A 17,722-nucleotide genomic window follows, 5' to 3' on the forward strand; every position below is an offset into this window, starting at 1 on the left:
CCTTTTCCTGATATCCCTATCAAATCTTGAATTACTGTTACTCTTCCTGCTCTTTTACTCCCTTTCTCTTATCTCTGCCCCCCTTGTGTGTCCCTAATTGCCATAGTAGTCTCCTAACAGGTCGCTTTATTTTTAGGTCCTGTTGTTTTCACCTCTCCCTAGATATGAGGCCAAATTTGTTTTTCCTTGAAAGACTTTCATGTTGCTACTTCCCTACTGAAAAGCTAGGGAAACCACTCATTGCTTTTTAAATCAACTTCTCATTCAGGTCCCATCAAGTGACCCAGGAAGCTTCTCTATTATTACCCCAAAGTGCCAGTCTCTTACAGCTGATCCTCCTGCTTTCCTCCCACACGTCATTCTCTCATCTGCACTTACATTTTTCCTATTGCTCTTCTCCCTTCCTATTCCTATCTGATAATCCAGGTTTTTTAGTATTCTAAGATCCAGTTTAACCACCTTCTTGTCAAACTTCAGTATCCCTAATTCACAGTTAGCTTTCATTCTTTGAATAGTCTCTTCCACATCATCTGGTACTTGATTGAGTTGATTTATAAGGTGTTCCATTCTTTTCTCCTTATTTTAATACAGTACTTTTTGCTTCTATTTATTATATTCCTCTTTGCCTTCAAGAAATCTGTTTTCAACGCACATACTTTTATATTGAATTCCTTTTTTGTTGATTAATTTAAATGCTGCTTTTCATAGCTTCCATTGTCGTCAGATCTGACTCTTCTTGGTTGCTGCTTTCTCTCACCTAACAAGAGTTCATTTTTGTAGCATTTAAAGTACTGTAAGCTTTCTTATACATCCATTAATAAGAGAAGTAAAACTTTCTCAGTTAATGTCCTAAAAGGAGAGCTTTTTATATACTTCTTGTTATGGAAAGTGCAAACGTACATAAAAGTAGAGAGTATACTATAAGGAACCTTTTATACCCCTCATCTAACTTCAGTGGTAGTATATGGCCATATTGTTTCATTTAAACGAGAGTTGACAAACTTATTCTATAAAGGGCCAGAGAGTAAATTATTTAGGCTTTAGATGTCATATATTCTCTCTCAACTGCTCACTTCTGCCATTGTAGCAGGAAAGCAGCCATAAATAATATGTAAACAAAGGAGCATGACTGTGTTTCAATAAAACTTTATTTATAAAAACAGCTGGCAGGCCAGATTTGGTTCATATGCGTTTTGTTTGTTTAATATATAAATATATATTTATTTATATAAAATATATTTATTTATTTTATAAATATATTTATTTTTATATATTTATAAAAGTGCACCTGTCATAAATGTTGCGTCTCTGTGAATAAAGTGTACAAACTGAACACACCATGTAACCAGCACCTAGATCAAGAAACAGAACATTATCAATACCCCAAACACTGTCCTCATGTTCTCTTCTAGTTACTACCTGTCCCACCAAGGATAACCACTATCCTAATTTGCAACAGCATGTATTAGTTTTACCTACTTTTGTACTTTATATCAATGGAATCATATGGTATGTACTCTTTTATGTCTGGCCTTCTTCAACATTGTGTTCAAGAGATTTGTCCGTTTTATTGCATGTAGTTATAGGTTTTGTTGAATCTTTTAAAAACTTGAATTTTCATTCTCTATATACGTTAAACAATAAACTAGATTTAGTTAGAAGCTGTTGGCTAAAGAACCAAACATTATCTTGGAATTCTTAGTGCTGAGCTATATGTAAATATACCGTTCTAAACTAGATGATTGTCTCTCAGTTGTTTTTTACTGGATATTTAGAGAGAACATTTTTCTTAAACTCCTAAAATTTTCCATTTCTCTTTCCAAGTTAGTAAGGGCACACAAATACTTTACTTTGCCAGTACTTTATCTCTTGCTTCAACAAAAGAACGATTCATTGTGTTTTATGTTTCTTAATGCTGCTGTAACATTTTAAATTCTTTTTCTCTGTCTTCACAGACCTGGGCACTACATTCTCTCTCATTGATAATTGATTCTGCTGGCCCACTTTACAATGTGCATGTGGAACCTACCCTTTCTCTCATCATAATGTTGTTGTTAAATGTGCCTCCTACTCATGCTGAAGTTCACCAAAGTCTTGGTCGCTGTTTGAATGCCCTTATTACTACACTGGGTCCAGAGCTACAAGGTATGCATAGCTGCTTTTGTGATGTTTTACATTAAAAATATATACACAAGGGCCGGCCCCATGGCTTAGTGGTTAAGTGTGCACGCTCCGCTACTGGCGGCCCGGGTTCGGATCCCAGGCGCGCACCGACGCACCGCTTCTCCGGCCATGCTGAGGCCGCGTCCCACATACAGCAACTAGAAGGATGTGCAACTATGACATACAACTATCTACTGGGGCTTTGGGGAAAAAAAAGGAGGAGGATTGCCAATAGATGTTAGCTCAGAGCCGGTCTTCCTCAGCAAAAAGAGGAGGATTAGCATGGATGTTAGCTCAGGGCTGATCTTCCTCACAAAAAAAAATATATATATATATATACACACACACACACACACACACACACACACACACACACACAAATGAGTGCAGTTCCTGTTACTGACTCAACTACTTGTCAATCAAGCGAAGTTTAGCAGAATTTTCTATTCAAATATATTGGCAGAATGTTGAGAGTAGTCTTGAGAAGACTTTGACTCCTGGATGATGACATAATAGAAAATAAACATGGAATCTTAATCTTAGCTCCACGACTACTTAATTGGGTGACCTTGGGAAAATCCTTATGTGTCTGGGCTTTGGTTTCCTCCTCTGTCAAATGAGAGACAAGTTAAAAAGCTTTTGTGATTAGCACATAATAGGTGCTCAGTATATTTTATAAGTAAATGCCATTCAGTCTGATTTCTCTTACCTTGAAAAGACAGGGAGTACCATATTTAGAAAGATTAGGTCTGTCCTGAAAATACTTCCCTTAACAATTAAAATGACAGACATGAAGTGGAATCATTTAAATAACTCCTATCTCTGTTAAAAAGTAAATGACTCAGTGCAAAAACTCAGATATTCTGATCTGTTCAAATGCAAAATATATGAATTTAATATATGAAAGCAGCTCTTAGGTAATTCAAGCAGGGCTAAGTTTATTAGCAAGTTCTAATTCCACTTTTCATGAAAATTTGGTATAACCTACAGATAATCATAGGTTCTTCTTTGCCTAATGATTTGTTTTGCCATAAACCTTTCAGACTGAGAATAACCAACATAATGTCAAAATCTGTCACTTGGATTATCCTTGCTTTTGTAGAAGAAATTTACTTCACAGATCCTTACATTTAAAATTAGAAAAACAATTTAAAGCCCAATAATATATGTTTAAAGAGTAATGATTTCTTAGGCCAATTATTAAAAGCTTTCTGCTTCGTTTTAGGTAGCAGTACTTCGGTTTCTGCCCTAAGGACTTCCTGTCTGTTGGGTTGTGCCGTGATGCAGGATCACCCCGACTGCCTGGTTCAGGCTCAGGCCATCTCGTGCCTTCAGCAGCTCCATATGTTTGCTCCACGGCACGTCAACTTGTCCAGCCTGGTCGGCTGCCTCTGTGTGAGTGTAAAATTATAAACGAGTCCTCAGTTTCTTTTATTGGAAACTTAGATTTTTTAAATTATTCTCTAGACTATGTGCAATAGCTGTTTTCCCTCAGTTCTTATCTTTTAGAGGAGGGGCAACTTTCCTATATTTAGTCTTAAACCTCTCATATACTGATTCATTTTTCTCCCATTAATGTTGAACTTAATACTTGGAATATTTATTCATTGATCCGTAAACGTACATTGCGTGCTTGAGTGTCCCAGGTACTGTATAAATGCTATGGGACGTGGAAAAATTTCTGTGGTAATGTCTTTTTTTCCTGTATTCCAAATTATTACATATAAAGTTCTTTCTATCCCAGATGGGCAAATAACATTTTTCCTTAATATTCTAGCAGCACCTGCATCATTATCTGGGTTCTAATAATGTATTTAATGAATATAGAAAGATGAGGGCAATCACCTAACAGTTATGATGAGGTGGTTTATAGTTGTCAGTGGTTTTAAGATTTATCCTCAGTATCACTGGTTTCTATCTGGACTTGCCTCAAAAATTGAGTTACATTTGGAATTAAAACTTGACACCATTGCTTTCCAACTTTTTCTGCCTCTGCAATGTTCACAGCACACTACTATTAGTGACATGACAGTTGAGAATCATTACGCAGACCTTTCATTTTCAACCTCTGGCAAAATATGCATTTCAGACCTTGAAAGAACCTCAAACATCAATAAAACCAGTCTTCTCAATGAAAAAATAAACTGAGGACCAAAAAGTCAAATAATTTGCCCAAGATAACATATCTAGGTAGTGGTAGGTAGCTCTAAGTCTAGAACGCAGGTTTCTGAACTCCTTGTCCAGTCCTCATTTCATTATTTCATACTGACTGCGTAGTTGTGGATGGTGCTTAGCTCTGCCACCTCCCAGCTGTGTGGCCTTAGGGAAGTCCCATGACCTTCCAGCCTCAGCTACCTCGTCTGTAAAACATGAGGATTACACAAGATGCCGCCTGTAAAGGCACGTGTCTCGGGCACTTAATAACCACTCAATAAATAGTAGTTGTTTTTATTTTCTTAACATATAACTTAAACATAGATAATATTAATCTTCATATTGATTTTGATAGTCATAATTATGTAAGACTCTGAAAAAGAAGATTCTGATAGAAACTTTAGATCTTGTCTGTGTTAAACATGTATTAGAGAAAATAGGACTTACTGGAAAAGATTTTACCTTTCCCACTCAACGACTTTTCCCCAGAAATATTACTCTTTATATTCGAAGAACCGTCGCCACAACCAATTATTGAAAAATATCCACTCCTTTGCCAGTTGGTCTAACTTTCACTCTCCATTAAATGTGATGATACTGCCATTTTTTCTTCTTGAATTGTAGTAGAAATTTTCCATTAATAGCCTTTTAAAATTCTCCTTTAACCAATACATTAATTCATTTATTAAGTAAAGTTTATTGAGAAGTAAAGAGCAAGACTAACTACTAATTCATGATGAATTAGATCTGATTAAACTTGTTACTCTTCTCTTTTCCCATTCTGAGAAAGGTTACATATAAAGAATAGTATCAGATTTTTCTCTTAGGTATATTCAGAGCAATTGAGAAAATTAGAAGTAACAATTACAAATCTTATTCATGTTACTCATAATATTTGTTATAAAATTATGTTTTCTGGGCTGGCCTCATAGCTTAGCGGTTAAGAGCGCGTGCTCTGCTACTGGCGGCCAGGGTTTGCATCCCGGGCGCGCACCTATGCACCACTTCTGCTGCCATGCTGAGCAACTAGAAGGATGTGCAACTGTGACGTACAACTATCTACTGGGGCTTTGGGGAAAAAAAAAAGGAGGAGGATTGGCAATAGATGTTAGCTCAGAGCCAGTCTTCCTCAGGAAAAAGAGGAGGATTAGCATGGATGTTAGCTCAGGGGTCGTCTTCCTCAGCAAAAAGAGGAGGATTGGCATGGATGTTGGCTCGGGGCTGATCTTCCTCACAAAAAATAAATAAATAAAACTGTTAAAAAAATAAATAAATAAAGTTATTTTTTCTTATACAGAAATCATATTCAAAAATTGCTATCACCATAGTTTGTTAATTTTATGTCTTAATATTTTGGTTAGTAAAGCTTTACTAAATTAGATTGAATTTGTTGTATTTCAGAGTATTCCCTATAGTGAGGAAATTGCTTTTGCTTTCCTATTTAACAACTTTGTGATCAGGTTTTCTTTTCTACAAAGAATTTAATTATTTAGCATGAAGTGTTTTCATATTAATTGAAACTCGCTGGATATTCAGAATACATTTCATCGTTAGGAAAGCACCTTACTGGCAAGGGTTTTCTTCTAACTGCATGCTATTTAACTTCCATTCTGAACTTGTCCTTAGCTACACTAGCAATTCTGAGTACTCTCAGTTTTAAAACTTGGCTTCCAAGAGTAAAAGTCTATAATTAACTTGTGATGAGGTAAACCATTAACTTTGTCCCTTGCTAGACACCTGTTCATGTAAATGAAATCCAGATCACTCCCCTCCCACTCATGTCTACTTGATCTGGTTTTGTTACTGATGCTTAATGAAAGATTCCAAAGGAAAACCTAATTACACAAATGTACGTTTTTAAATTATTGTATATTTTATATCTTTACATTTCGAGCTGACCGTTTTCAAGATCTTAACTCATATTTTAAGCTGGAAAATGAAGTATTTATGGTATATTTTTAAAGCTTAAGCTAAGCCAGTTTGAATGATAGCTCTATCAACATTTATATTGTATGCTTAGCTGACTGTTGTCCCATCATCCCAGTATTTATCTCTTGGCTTTGTTGTGACTGGTCTGTCGTTTGTTTCTGTGCAGGAGATCTTGTTGGATAATTCTGTGTTGGTAGGTCCCTGAGCCTTGATTCCTAACTTTTTTTGAAGTTTGCAGTGCTGTTTCTTTGTGTCTTTTTTTTGGTCGTAGATGTTCTTGTTTTCCTCTGCGTCTCTTTTTTTAAGCTAACCGTTAATGCAAAGTCCAGTATGTGTAGCATGTTACCTGGTGTTTACTTAATACCATTGTAAACAAATCCTCCCTAACCTTCTCCAGCTGGTGCCCTTACTCCTTGCGCTTAATTTTGCATCATTTTGATTTAATATATTCATTTCAGAAAGGAATTGTAATTACAGGTTAATTTCTATTTTTTGCCTGCTTGGTTTGTTTGCCTTAACCCACTCTGTTCCTCTTCTCAACATAAATGCTGGAGAATGACATGGAGATATTGAGTGTCCCACTTTGCTTGGTATGACAGCCTTCAGTCTTTTTTCTACCAAACAAGTAAAGAGTACTTTTAAGCATGCTTTTTCTAAAAGATTGTTTGACCAGCCTGAATAAATGCTGCACCTGCCTTGTGTTATGTGCTTGTAAAACTCCAGTTAAAATAACTAGTAAATCCGTTAACTTTTCTTTAAAATTGTCTTATAGAGTGCTTTTTTGTCATTGTTGAATATAGTTGTAATCTTGGGCATGAATCAACTTAATCTTTTTACATTTTAACTTCTCTGTTATCCCATGTACTAGTTTCTAACAACAGAATTCTTAAACATGACTGGAATGGTGTTACCTTGAGAGTTTGAATGGCATTCTTCTCTTTCCACTTTTGAGTTCATGATATGGGTTGAGGGTATAATAGAACATATTTATAAAGCCATTCCCATCCATATGTTTCACTGATAATATGTTCAGAAACGTTTTCTGTCTTTTGGCTTCTGATAATATTTAGGATTTAGCTCTCTTTGCTTGTGTTTCTTCTTATGTATCAAAAAACAGCTGCTACCACCTACTCTTTTTCTCAGAGTTTAGCCTCTGCTCTTTTCAACCAACGCACCTGCTTCCATCCTGTTTTTCCACATACACCAGATCTAAAGATCACTATTAAGAATTTATGCCATTATTTCTCAAATTTGGGTAGAAAATCATGATCATAAGACACATATTCATTGTCGTAAACCGCACCAAACTGTTCTTTACTTTCATAATTTGAACAAAATAAATTTCAAAAACTCTAGACTTTATTCTACTTATGAAATCACTGAGTAAGAATTTGTATCCAGAAACCTGGACTTGTTTTAATTGTTCGTTGAAGGTATTGTCACCAATCGTATCATTTACCCTTGGTAGACACACCCTATTGAGATTTATGTTGTTTAAATACTTCTAAGTAAAAAGAATATGTATTGAGTGTCATTCTGAGCGAGAATATACTATATCTCTAAGATACTAAGTACATATCTGCGTACGCATATGTATATCCATATATAAGTAGATATACATAAAATTTGCAGTATATAATGTTTGTCTCTAGAAAGCATTTTTGGTGAATATGTTTTCTGAGTCGAACTCTTTCTGCCTTTATTTGAAAATGCATTTACTTATTCTGTCTGGCATCTGAATAAAATACTATTGTTAGAGACTGCATTAATAATAACTAACATTTATTGAGCACTTACTATTTGCCAGGTACTGTGCTAAGCACTTTTGCATGTTTCTTTGTGTTAACTTCACAACAGCCCTGTGAGATGTAGGTAGTGTTATCTCCATTTTACAGATGAGAAACCTAAGGCACAGAGAGGTTAAATAACTTACCCAAGGTCACACAGCTAGTAAGTGATGGATCCAGGACTCAAAATTGAGGCACGTTGCCTCCAGAGCCTCCATTTTAACCATTTGCTATATTGCTTATATGGATTTGTATAAATTTCTCCTTAGAGAATTGTGAAACATTATACTATAGTTGCATGAGCACAAATGTATAAGCTGCAAATAAATTCTTTCTCAATTGTATTTCTTTTATCTCTCAAAACTATTTTTACTCATAAATGTTGTGTCTTCTAACACTGTCAAGAGGCTTTTGCTTGGATTTGTTTATGAATTTGCATAATGAAGTACATATATTACTCATTGAGCTATTTCTAAGTTATATAATCAAAAATATGTGCTAGAATAGTCTGAAGAAGTTTCTGTGTATTTAAAATTGCATCCAGCCCAGTGATGGACTGGACAGAATCGGGAGGGGTCCAGTGAATATCTGTTAGACTTACTGAGTGCCTCAAAGAATTTCAGCTCTTTTTTTCCCCAAATGGTGTTTTTCAGGTGAACCTTTGTAGTCCCTATTTGTTACTGAGAAGAGCAGTGCTGGCTTGTTTACGTCAGCTTGTGCAGAGAGAAGCAGCTGAGGTTTCAGAACATGCTGTTATGCTTGCTAAGGAGAGCAGAGAAGAGTTGACTCCAGGTAATGATTGTTTTGATCTTAAATCTTCCATATAAACATGAGTTTTTAAAACAAAATTTAAAAGTTAATATATAAAACGTCTTAAACCTGCTACAAGAGACCATTGCTAGCAATTATTACCGTTTCAACCAGTGGTGTTACTGGTTTAGAACAATGGTTCTCACACTTCGGCCCCCAAACCATCCATCTCACCTGGGGACTTGTTAGAAATGCAAATTATTGGGCCCCATCCCAAATCTGCTAAACCAAAACTCTGGGAGTAGAACCCAGCAATCTGTTATCTATGTTTTTACAATCCCTGTGTTAACGTATACTCAAGTTTGAGAGCCACTGGTTTAGAGCAAGTTTTTTCACACCAATCAGTTGAAATTGGATTTAACCCTTAAGTAATTTATCATATGTCTCTTTCTTCCGCCAAAATCTCATTTAATAAAATTTGTCATAGTTGTGTTCGCTTCAAGTTAAAGGGTTTTTATGTTTCTTCTATATTTTAGAGCTGAATTAAAAGATTTCTTAGCCAGTAGGATTTAAGTATTTATCCTTTCATTTAAAAATTATGTGAGTGACCCAAACATGCATATAAATTCAGACAGCCTACAAAAATAGTAATGATAATATCTTAGAGTTTTATGTATATAGTTTCCAAAGTGCTGTCACACTTTTAGAAGGTCTCAGACTTCACAAAGCTTTCCAATATCTAAAGCTCTCAGATCCATAATTGTTTTACTGTCATGCCATGCTCTTTAAATTACAGTTTTGTTATTATATTAAAACTTTCGCTCTGGCTTGAGTTAATCAGAATTGCTGAACTGGTATAGCAGTCACCAAACAGATTGCAGAGCTCGTTTGAAAACTGTTCTCTGATTACCTACCTTAACCAGAGACATTTTAATCTTCGAACCATGTGAGAGGTATTCTCCCCAAAGTGACCTTCAGTTTCCATTCACCACTGAAACGATCTCTATATCTGTTGCTTTAGGCTTTTTTTTTTGAGGGAGATTGGCCCTGAGCTAACGTCTGTTGCCAGTCTTCCTCCTTTTTTCCGTTTTTTCTCCCCAAAGCCCCAGTAGATGGTTGTATGTCATAGCTGTACATCCTTCTAGTTGCTCTATGTGGGACGCTGCCTCAGCATGGCTTGGCTAGTGGTACGCAGGTCTGTGCCCAGGACCTGAACCGGTGAACCCCAGGTGGCTGAAGCAGAGCACACAAACCCAACCGGTACGCCGCCGGGCCAGCCCTGTTGCTTTAGGCTTTGCTTCTGTAAACATGATGGTGTATGTTCATAGAATTATTGAATTAGCTATGTGAATAGAATTATGGTATTAGCTATGTGAATAGAATTATGGTAAAGAACTCATATAAATCTTTTTTTTTATTTTGTAATTTTTTAAATTTTTATTTATTTATTTATTTATTTATTTTTCCCCCAAAGCACCAGTAGATAGTTGTATGTCATAGTTGCACGGCCTTCTAGTTGCTGTATGTGGGATGCGGCCTCAGCATGGCCGGAGAAGCGGTGCGTCGGTGCGCGCCCGGGATCTGAACCCGGGCCGCCAGCAGCAGAGCGCGCGCACTTAACCTCTAAGCCACGGGGCTGGCCCACTATTTTGTAATTTTTTAAACCCATGAAAAAGTTGAAAGAAGTGTGCAGTGAACACATAGATTGACCTACTTAGTATCTTTATGACACTCATTTTATCTCTCTCTCTTTCTTTCCATACATTCACACACACAAACCTTTTGTCACACCATCTGAAAGCGGGCTGTAGACATGACAGTTCACCCCTAAATACTTCAGTGTGTGTTTTCCAAGGACATTCTACTATGAGACCACACATCATTTCCACACCTCGTAAAATCAGTATTGATTTAGTAGCGTCTTAGAACGTGTAGTCCTCACACAAATTTCCACAGTTGTCCAAAAAATGTCCTTTATGACTCCATCCTGCCCCCTCACCCCCACCCAAATTTAGGATCCAGTCCTGACTCAAACATTGCATGAGTTGTTCTGTCTCTTTAGAACAATTTAGAACAATTAATTGGAAACATTCCTACTGCTGCCCTCTGATCTTTAAAAGATAATTCCTCTTTTAAAATAGTCTAATAGTAGCATAATCTTTAGAATCTAAATGCTTTCATAAATGCTAGATAAGGTAAATCTTCAAGAGAAAATTTAGTTGTCCTTTAGCATTTCCAGAATTAGAGGAAACAGATGCTAGATCAAGGCTTATATTTCTCCTTTGAAATGCTTTCTTACTTTGCAGTGAGAATGTTGTATAGCAATTCATATTAATTCAATGATGTTCTTTAATTCCACAGTAGCTTAGTTGTAGTAATTAAACACTGTTCTCCATACAATAGTTGTTTTCTGTCTGAGTTTTACTCTCATGTTAATAAAATTGAAGCCTTTATGCCAGAATAAAGAAAACTTAATTATGATTATTTATTTGAAATTAACTTTGGAGAGAAAATAAAATAATCATACCAAGAAACATTATATAAAATTTTATATGTATTAAATGTTAAATGGGTTAAAATGTTTACCTAATTTAAAGAAAACATGTTAATAACTCTTAATAAAAACTTATCTTTCAAAAAAAAAAAAGACATCTTTCAGTGACATTGCATAAAAAATAATTGCAGTCTCACGAATAATACCAAACTAAGTATAAACTAAAATAGACCTCAGTAGGTTAAGGCACAATATTTGGACTAGTTCTTTAAAATATATTTGCATGTGATTTTATTTTATAATTTTAATAACTACTGAATGTGTGTGCTTCTCATATGGAAGTTTTGTTTTCTGTATTACTTAGATCATCGATTTTCTTCTTGTCAGATGCTAACATCAGAGAAGTGGGCCTTGAAGGGGCATTATTGACCTTACTAGACAAAGAGACAGATCAGAGATTATGCCAGGATGTCAAAGAAACTTTAAACCATATGCTCACATCTATGGCAGTGGATAAACTCTCCTTTTGGTTAAAGCTTTGTAAAGATGTACTTGCTGCATCAGCTGGTAAGTACTGGTGATTACTAGTTGAAATAGTAAAATGGAAAGTAAAATGTGTTGTATAAAATTGTTTGTCAATGACAATTCATCAATCTTGTCTGAATATTTTGGATTATAATTGTATGTTCCTTTCTTCAAATGAAGATTCTAGTGTAGTATTTAAGTCCAACACTTAAGCCAGTTTTTTTTTCATTGTCTTACATGACTTTCCTGTGTAACAAGTAGAGATGTTATTTATGCTATAAAAGGGATGACCTAACTTATAGTAGCCTCATTGTTTGTTTTCATACCTGTAATAAATATTTGAAGGAGTGCCTCAAATCAGCCTACTAGAAAACTCACCAACAGTTATGACATTTTGAGCAAGCCAGTTTCTCCACACTTCATGATGTTAATTTCAAACAGGGTTAGGGCTGGCCCGGTAGCTTAGCAGTTAAGTGCACGCACTCCGCTACTGGCAGCCGGGGTTCGGATCCTGGGCGTGCACCGACGCACCACTTCTCCGGCCATGCTGAGGCCGCGTCCCACATACAGCAACTAGAAGGATGTGCAGCTATGACATACAACTATCTACTGGGGCTTTGGGGGAACAATAAATAAAATAAAATTATTAAAAAATATATATATATATAAAGAAGAAATAATTTACTACTCAGTGGCTCCGACCTTCAGGACGGTGTGAGACTATACAGCCAGCCATGGGTCTATCCTAAGAAAAGTATTTTTAGTGGGTTCAGAACCTTCTTAAATCCATTCAAGGCCCCAGTGTTTAAAGCCACATCCCTAGTTTAATACACCACACTCACTGGTAGAGAATTTTGAGCTTCCTTAGGGGATTGGTTATTATCCTAGTATCTAGTATTATGTTCAGTTTTTCACTTTGAATATAATTTCTGTGTGTGTGTGTGTGAGGAAGATTAACCCTGAGCTAACATCTAATGCCAATCCTCCTCTTTTTGCTGAGGAAGATCGGCCCTGGGCTAACATCCATGCCCATCTTCCTCTACTTTATATGGGACTCCGCCACAGCATGGCTTGACAAGCGATGTGTTGGTGTGCGCCCGGGATCCAAACCTGCGAACCCTGGGCCACCGCAGTGGAGCGCATGCACTTAACCGCTACGCCACTGGGCCGGCCCCTGAATATAATTTAACAACTTTGTCATTTTGACCTAGAACAGCTCTTAAAGCATTTCTTCAGATACCACTGTTATCTGTGTTTATTAGACATGATTATTTTACGTTGTTAAAAGATGTGTGATTGATTGACAGTAATTCTAGTCTGAATTTGAAGTCATTTTTGTTTCTTTATAAATGTATCTTCCAATCGATTGTAATTATATATATTCTCCGTTGATAAAGATTTTACAGCTGTAACTTGTGTGGATATGATGCAAGAAGAGGAAGGAGATAAAGGAGATGATGCCTCAGTTCTGACCAACAGAAGTGGTGACCAATCCCATGCTTTCACCAATCCCCGATGGGTTACTAGAGTCTTTGCTGCCGAATGTGTCTGTAGGATAATTAATCAGTGTGAGAATGCACACAGCGCGCATTTTGACATTGCTTTAGCACAAGAAATGAGAAAAAGGGATTCAAGAAGTAAGTAGCATAACAGTGAAAAGACCAAATGATATACGTAGAAATACTGTCTGCTTGAGTTTTTAATATTACTTTAAAAAGTAAAACCAGGGGCCGGCCTGGCCGTGTAGTGGTTAAGTTCACGTGCTACGCTTCAGCGGCTTTGGATCCCAGCCATGGACCTACACACCACTCATCAAGCCTTGCTGTCGCGACATCCCATTTACAAAATAGAGGAAGATTGGCACGGATGTTAGCTCAGGGACAGTCTTCCTCACCAAAAAAAAAAAAGTAAAACTAAAAGGTAGTTTTTATTCTTCCAAATCAGTTATGAAACTTGACTACAACATTTATATAAGCTATAAATTTATTATATTTTTAATGTATAAACACACTTTTAATGATAAAGCTTCTTAAATTGGCATTCACTTTTGTTTAATGGACATATGCGTGGGTTAAGTTTATAGAGAATAATCATGTTCTTGGAAAGTAGTATGTGCGTTAACTAGTTCCCAAAATTTATTTTCTGAATTTTAACTTATAACAATTTTGCTTATAGATTATTTTTTTTTCATGGATGTTACCTAGAAAACATTTGAGCCTATCTCAATGTAAAGTAACCCTGGTTGTAAGACCATTTTGACCTTTTATTGTTCAGTTTTATTATTTTTACCTAGAAGGTATATGTGTTATGGTTTGATGTCTGATTTTTAAAATTCACTTAAGCACATATGTTCAAAGACATAATGCACATATCTAAGTGCTTGGAAATATTCTTTACCAGATAAAAGAATTACAAAGCAAAATGTTGCTATTGCCAGTGTGAGAGTATGAATTAGGTGTCTCTGTTTTAATGATTTTTCAAGCAGGCATTTATTGAGTGTCTTATTTGTGATGAGCACTGTCCCAGATAATGAGAGGTATAAAATGAGTATATCCTAGATGCTTACTGATTCCTGTGCTCCCAATTAAAATTGTAATTGGCAGTAAGATTTGTTGGTTTCTTCAGTGTGACCTGTAACTATTCTTCTCTGAGTTAGTCTCAAATATATTTTAGGTAAAGGTTAGTTGTACCCCTGAACATTTTATTGTTAGAACATTGTTAAATGATTGTCTTATGTCTCTCCCCAGTAGAGTTATTATACCAAAGAATGTGTTATACGAATGAAAGAAGTTCTCATTTATAATTTTGTAGCTACAAATGTTTTTTATATTCCCATCATTTGTATGTGTGGCAAGACATGCAAAAATAAGATATTAGTGCATATAAAGAACCACATAAAACATTTTTTTAAAAAGGAACATTAAATCTTTTAGCTTCAACTTGACATAAAGAGAATAATTAAATAACTGCCTATTCATCAAAACCCAGTCTCCTAAGTACCTTCTAATCTACTTGTATCAGAAAGTGTGACAAAATTTTTAGTGAAGGTATTATTGGCACTGTTTTAAAGGATGCTGATTCTGCCTTTGGTTTTTGAATAGCTGTATAATTATTTGCTTTGGGATAGTTTTTGTGTGTGAGTATTTGCAGTGGTGCAGTAAATCTAGCTTTAAAGTGTATATTTAACAAAAAGTAAAACAAAGCAGTAGATCAAATTAGAGGTACTTAAAAGCAAGTCTTGGTTATGAAATTGAAAGGAGGAGAAATTATCACTTAATGTAAATCTTAGTTCCGGCATATTCTTTTTCTTGATAATATTTTTTTAATCTTGTAGATGACTTTTTGGTGCTCCATCTTGCCGACTTAATTCGCATGGCTTTTATGGCTGCCACAGATCACAGTGATCAGCTCCGTCTTTCTGGCCTTGAAACACTGTTAGTTGTTATTCGGCGATTTGCAACTATTCCAGAACCAGAGTTTCCAGGTCATGTGATTCTGGAACAGTATCAAGCCAATGTAAGCACTTTCTGTTAGAGAATTTTATTATTAAACACACAGGTAAAAAGTCTATGAAACTGATTGACATACCACCTCGTAATACATAAATGAGTATATATCTCTGCTAGTATATCACCAGTATAATCAGTATATAGAAAATGCATATGTTTAAAGAAGGAATCTTCAAGTAAAAGCAAACTGGTATATAAAGCAGGTCATGTATAACATTAAAGGTTAATTTTCATAATTAAAACCTTGGTAATTCAGGGGAACAAAGGACTTTGGTAATTAAATTCTTTACAAAAATATCTGAATAAGCTTGAGATAACACAAAATCATTACTAAATATTCCACTTAGGCTACATGCATGTTTTATCTTCAGATCATTACTCCTAGAATAGATGTAATCTCCTCCTCTTTTTTTTTCTGGACTTAGAAAAGAATTCAGGTTTCTATTACTGGTTCTATAATCTTTTTAACTGATCTTTGACTGGTGCATTGAGCAATCTAGGAAGAACAAGGAAGATAACAAAATCATCACATGTTACATCACGCACATCACATGTAATCCTCCAGGATAGCTCTCGTTGTGACTCAGAGGCAGCTTCTGATGGCTAGCAGTTAGGGAGACCAGAGAAGTTCACCAGTTACCAGTCTCCATCACGCCTTCCCAGCAGGTCATGCCCGTGTATGCTTAGAGAGAAAGCAAGAGGAAGGTATTAGAGTTACTTACATAGAACTATCATATTAGAATCAAATATTGTAATTCCACTTAATTAAAGGGATCTGTGTTATATTTTTAGCCCTCTTAAAATTGCAAATGATAGAAATACAATTACAGCTCACTTAAGGAGAAAAGGCAAATTGTTTTCAGGAATCTTAGTTGGCTCTACTTTCTTCTACACTGGCTTTATTCTCAAATTTGCTCTCTCCAAGTGGAGTCAGCATGGCTTTCTTAGCACCCAGAGTTTTATAAAAAGGCAGTGCCTCTTTCCCAGTACTCCCAGCAGAAGTCTTAAGGAGGGCTTTGATGTCCCAGCGTGGGTCCCTGGAACCAGGCAGTGCTGTCAGCTCCATAGCAACAACATGGGCTGAGTTGGGGAAAGAGGGGATTCCCTAAAGGAAAATGGGGATGCTGTTATCCAAAAAACGGGAAGATATGCTGGACAGGCAAAAACAACAGATGTCCAGAATACCTATTATAAATAAATACATTAAAAATCACTATAAAAAGAGAAAGAGTTTGCTTGTGCTGTCTTCCTCGTTGATGCTTGATGGGTCGTATGATCTCTTGCCAGGTGGGAGCAGCACTTAGACCAGCTTTTGCTTCAGAGACTCCACCTGATGTCACTGCCAAAGCGTGTCAGGTAAGTGGTTAAAAAGATAAAGCTCAAGACGTAAAACCCTCTCTTGGGAAGCAGTTCTCCAGTTAGTATTGGATACCAAGGTTCTGTTGTAGTTGTCTAACCATTATCTCAGCTGCTCCTTTTCCTTTACTTTTTTTTTTTTTTTTTTTTTTTTTTTGTGAGGAGATCAGCCCTGAGCTAACATCCGCCAATCCTCCTCTTTTTTTGCTGAGGAAGACGGCCCTGGGCTAACATCGGTGCCCATCTTCCTCCACTTTATATGGGACGCCGCCACAGCATGGCTTACCAAGCAGTACTTCGGTGCGCGCCCGGGATCCGAACCAGCGAACCCCGGGCCGCCGCAGCGGAGCGCGCGCACTTAACCGCTTGCGCCACCGGGCCGGCCCCTCCTTTACTTTTTAAATTTAGAGAACTTCCTCTTTCTTTTGTATAACTGCATAGTAATCCAGTATATGGATATGTCATAATTTATTTACATAGATAATTTCTTTTCTCTTTTTTTTTGTGAGGAAGATCAGCCCTGAGCTAACATCCATGCCAATCCTCCTCTTTTTGCTGAGGAAGACCGGCTCTGAGCTAACATCTATTGCCAATCCTCCTTTTTTTTTCCCCCCAAAGCCCCAGTAAATAGTTGTATGTCATAGTTGCACATCCTTCTAGTTGTTGTATGTGGGATACCCCCTCAGCATAGACAGAGAAGCGGTGCGTCGGTGCACACCCCAGATCCGAATCCGGGCCGCCAGTAGCGGAGCGTGCGCACTTAACTGCTAAGCCATGGGGCCGGCCCCTACATAGATAATTTCACTGGGTGCAAGCTTATCTGTGAGATAAATTTTCCAAGATTAAATTGCTGGGTTAAAGAGTATATTTTAGGGGTTTACCTGTTTAAACTCCTGTTAGCAATGTATGCAAGTATCTGTTGTCCCACGTTCTCAGCAACGTTGAGTTGTCAACTTTTAGGGTTTTTCCCCCCAAGGTAAAAGGATAGAGCATGTTTTATTTAATATTTGTTAGCTTGATTTATAACTTTATTTAGTATACATTTTATCCAACAG

General features: G+C 36.5%; 1 protein-coding gene across 6 annotated transcripts in view; it reads left to right on the top strand.

Moving 5' to 3' along the window:
* HEATR5A (HEAT repeat containing 5A) overlaps positions 1–17,722 on the top strand; it is a 98,892-nt gene that overhangs the window by 57,030 nt on the left and 24,140 nt on the right. For all 6 annotated transcript variants that reach the window (XM_058540753.1, XM_058540757.1, XM_058540758.1 and 3 more), the window contains 7 exons: positions 1,956–2,145; positions 3,389–3,558; positions 8,687–8,825; positions 11,665–11,844; positions 13,200–13,439; positions 15,137–15,318; positions 16,599–16,667. In XM_058540753.1, the coding sequence (XP_058396736.1) occupies positions 1,956–2,145; positions 3,389–3,558; positions 8,687–8,825; positions 11,665–11,844; positions 13,200–13,439; positions 15,137–15,318; positions 16,599–16,667 (1,170 nt within the window). The remainder of the gene's footprint in view (positions 1–1,955; positions 2,146–3,388; positions 3,559–8,686; positions 8,826–11,664; positions 11,845–13,199; positions 13,440–15,136; positions 15,319–16,598; positions 16,668–17,722) is intronic.

This window comes from Diceros bicornis, chromosome 5 (assembly GCF_020826845.1).
Source record: "Diceros bicornis minor isolate mBicDic1 chromosome 5, mDicBic1.mat.cur, whole genome shotgun sequence".
Taxonomy (NCBI): domain Eukaryota; kingdom Metazoa; phylum Chordata; class Mammalia; order Perissodactyla; family Rhinocerotidae; genus Diceros; species Diceros bicornis.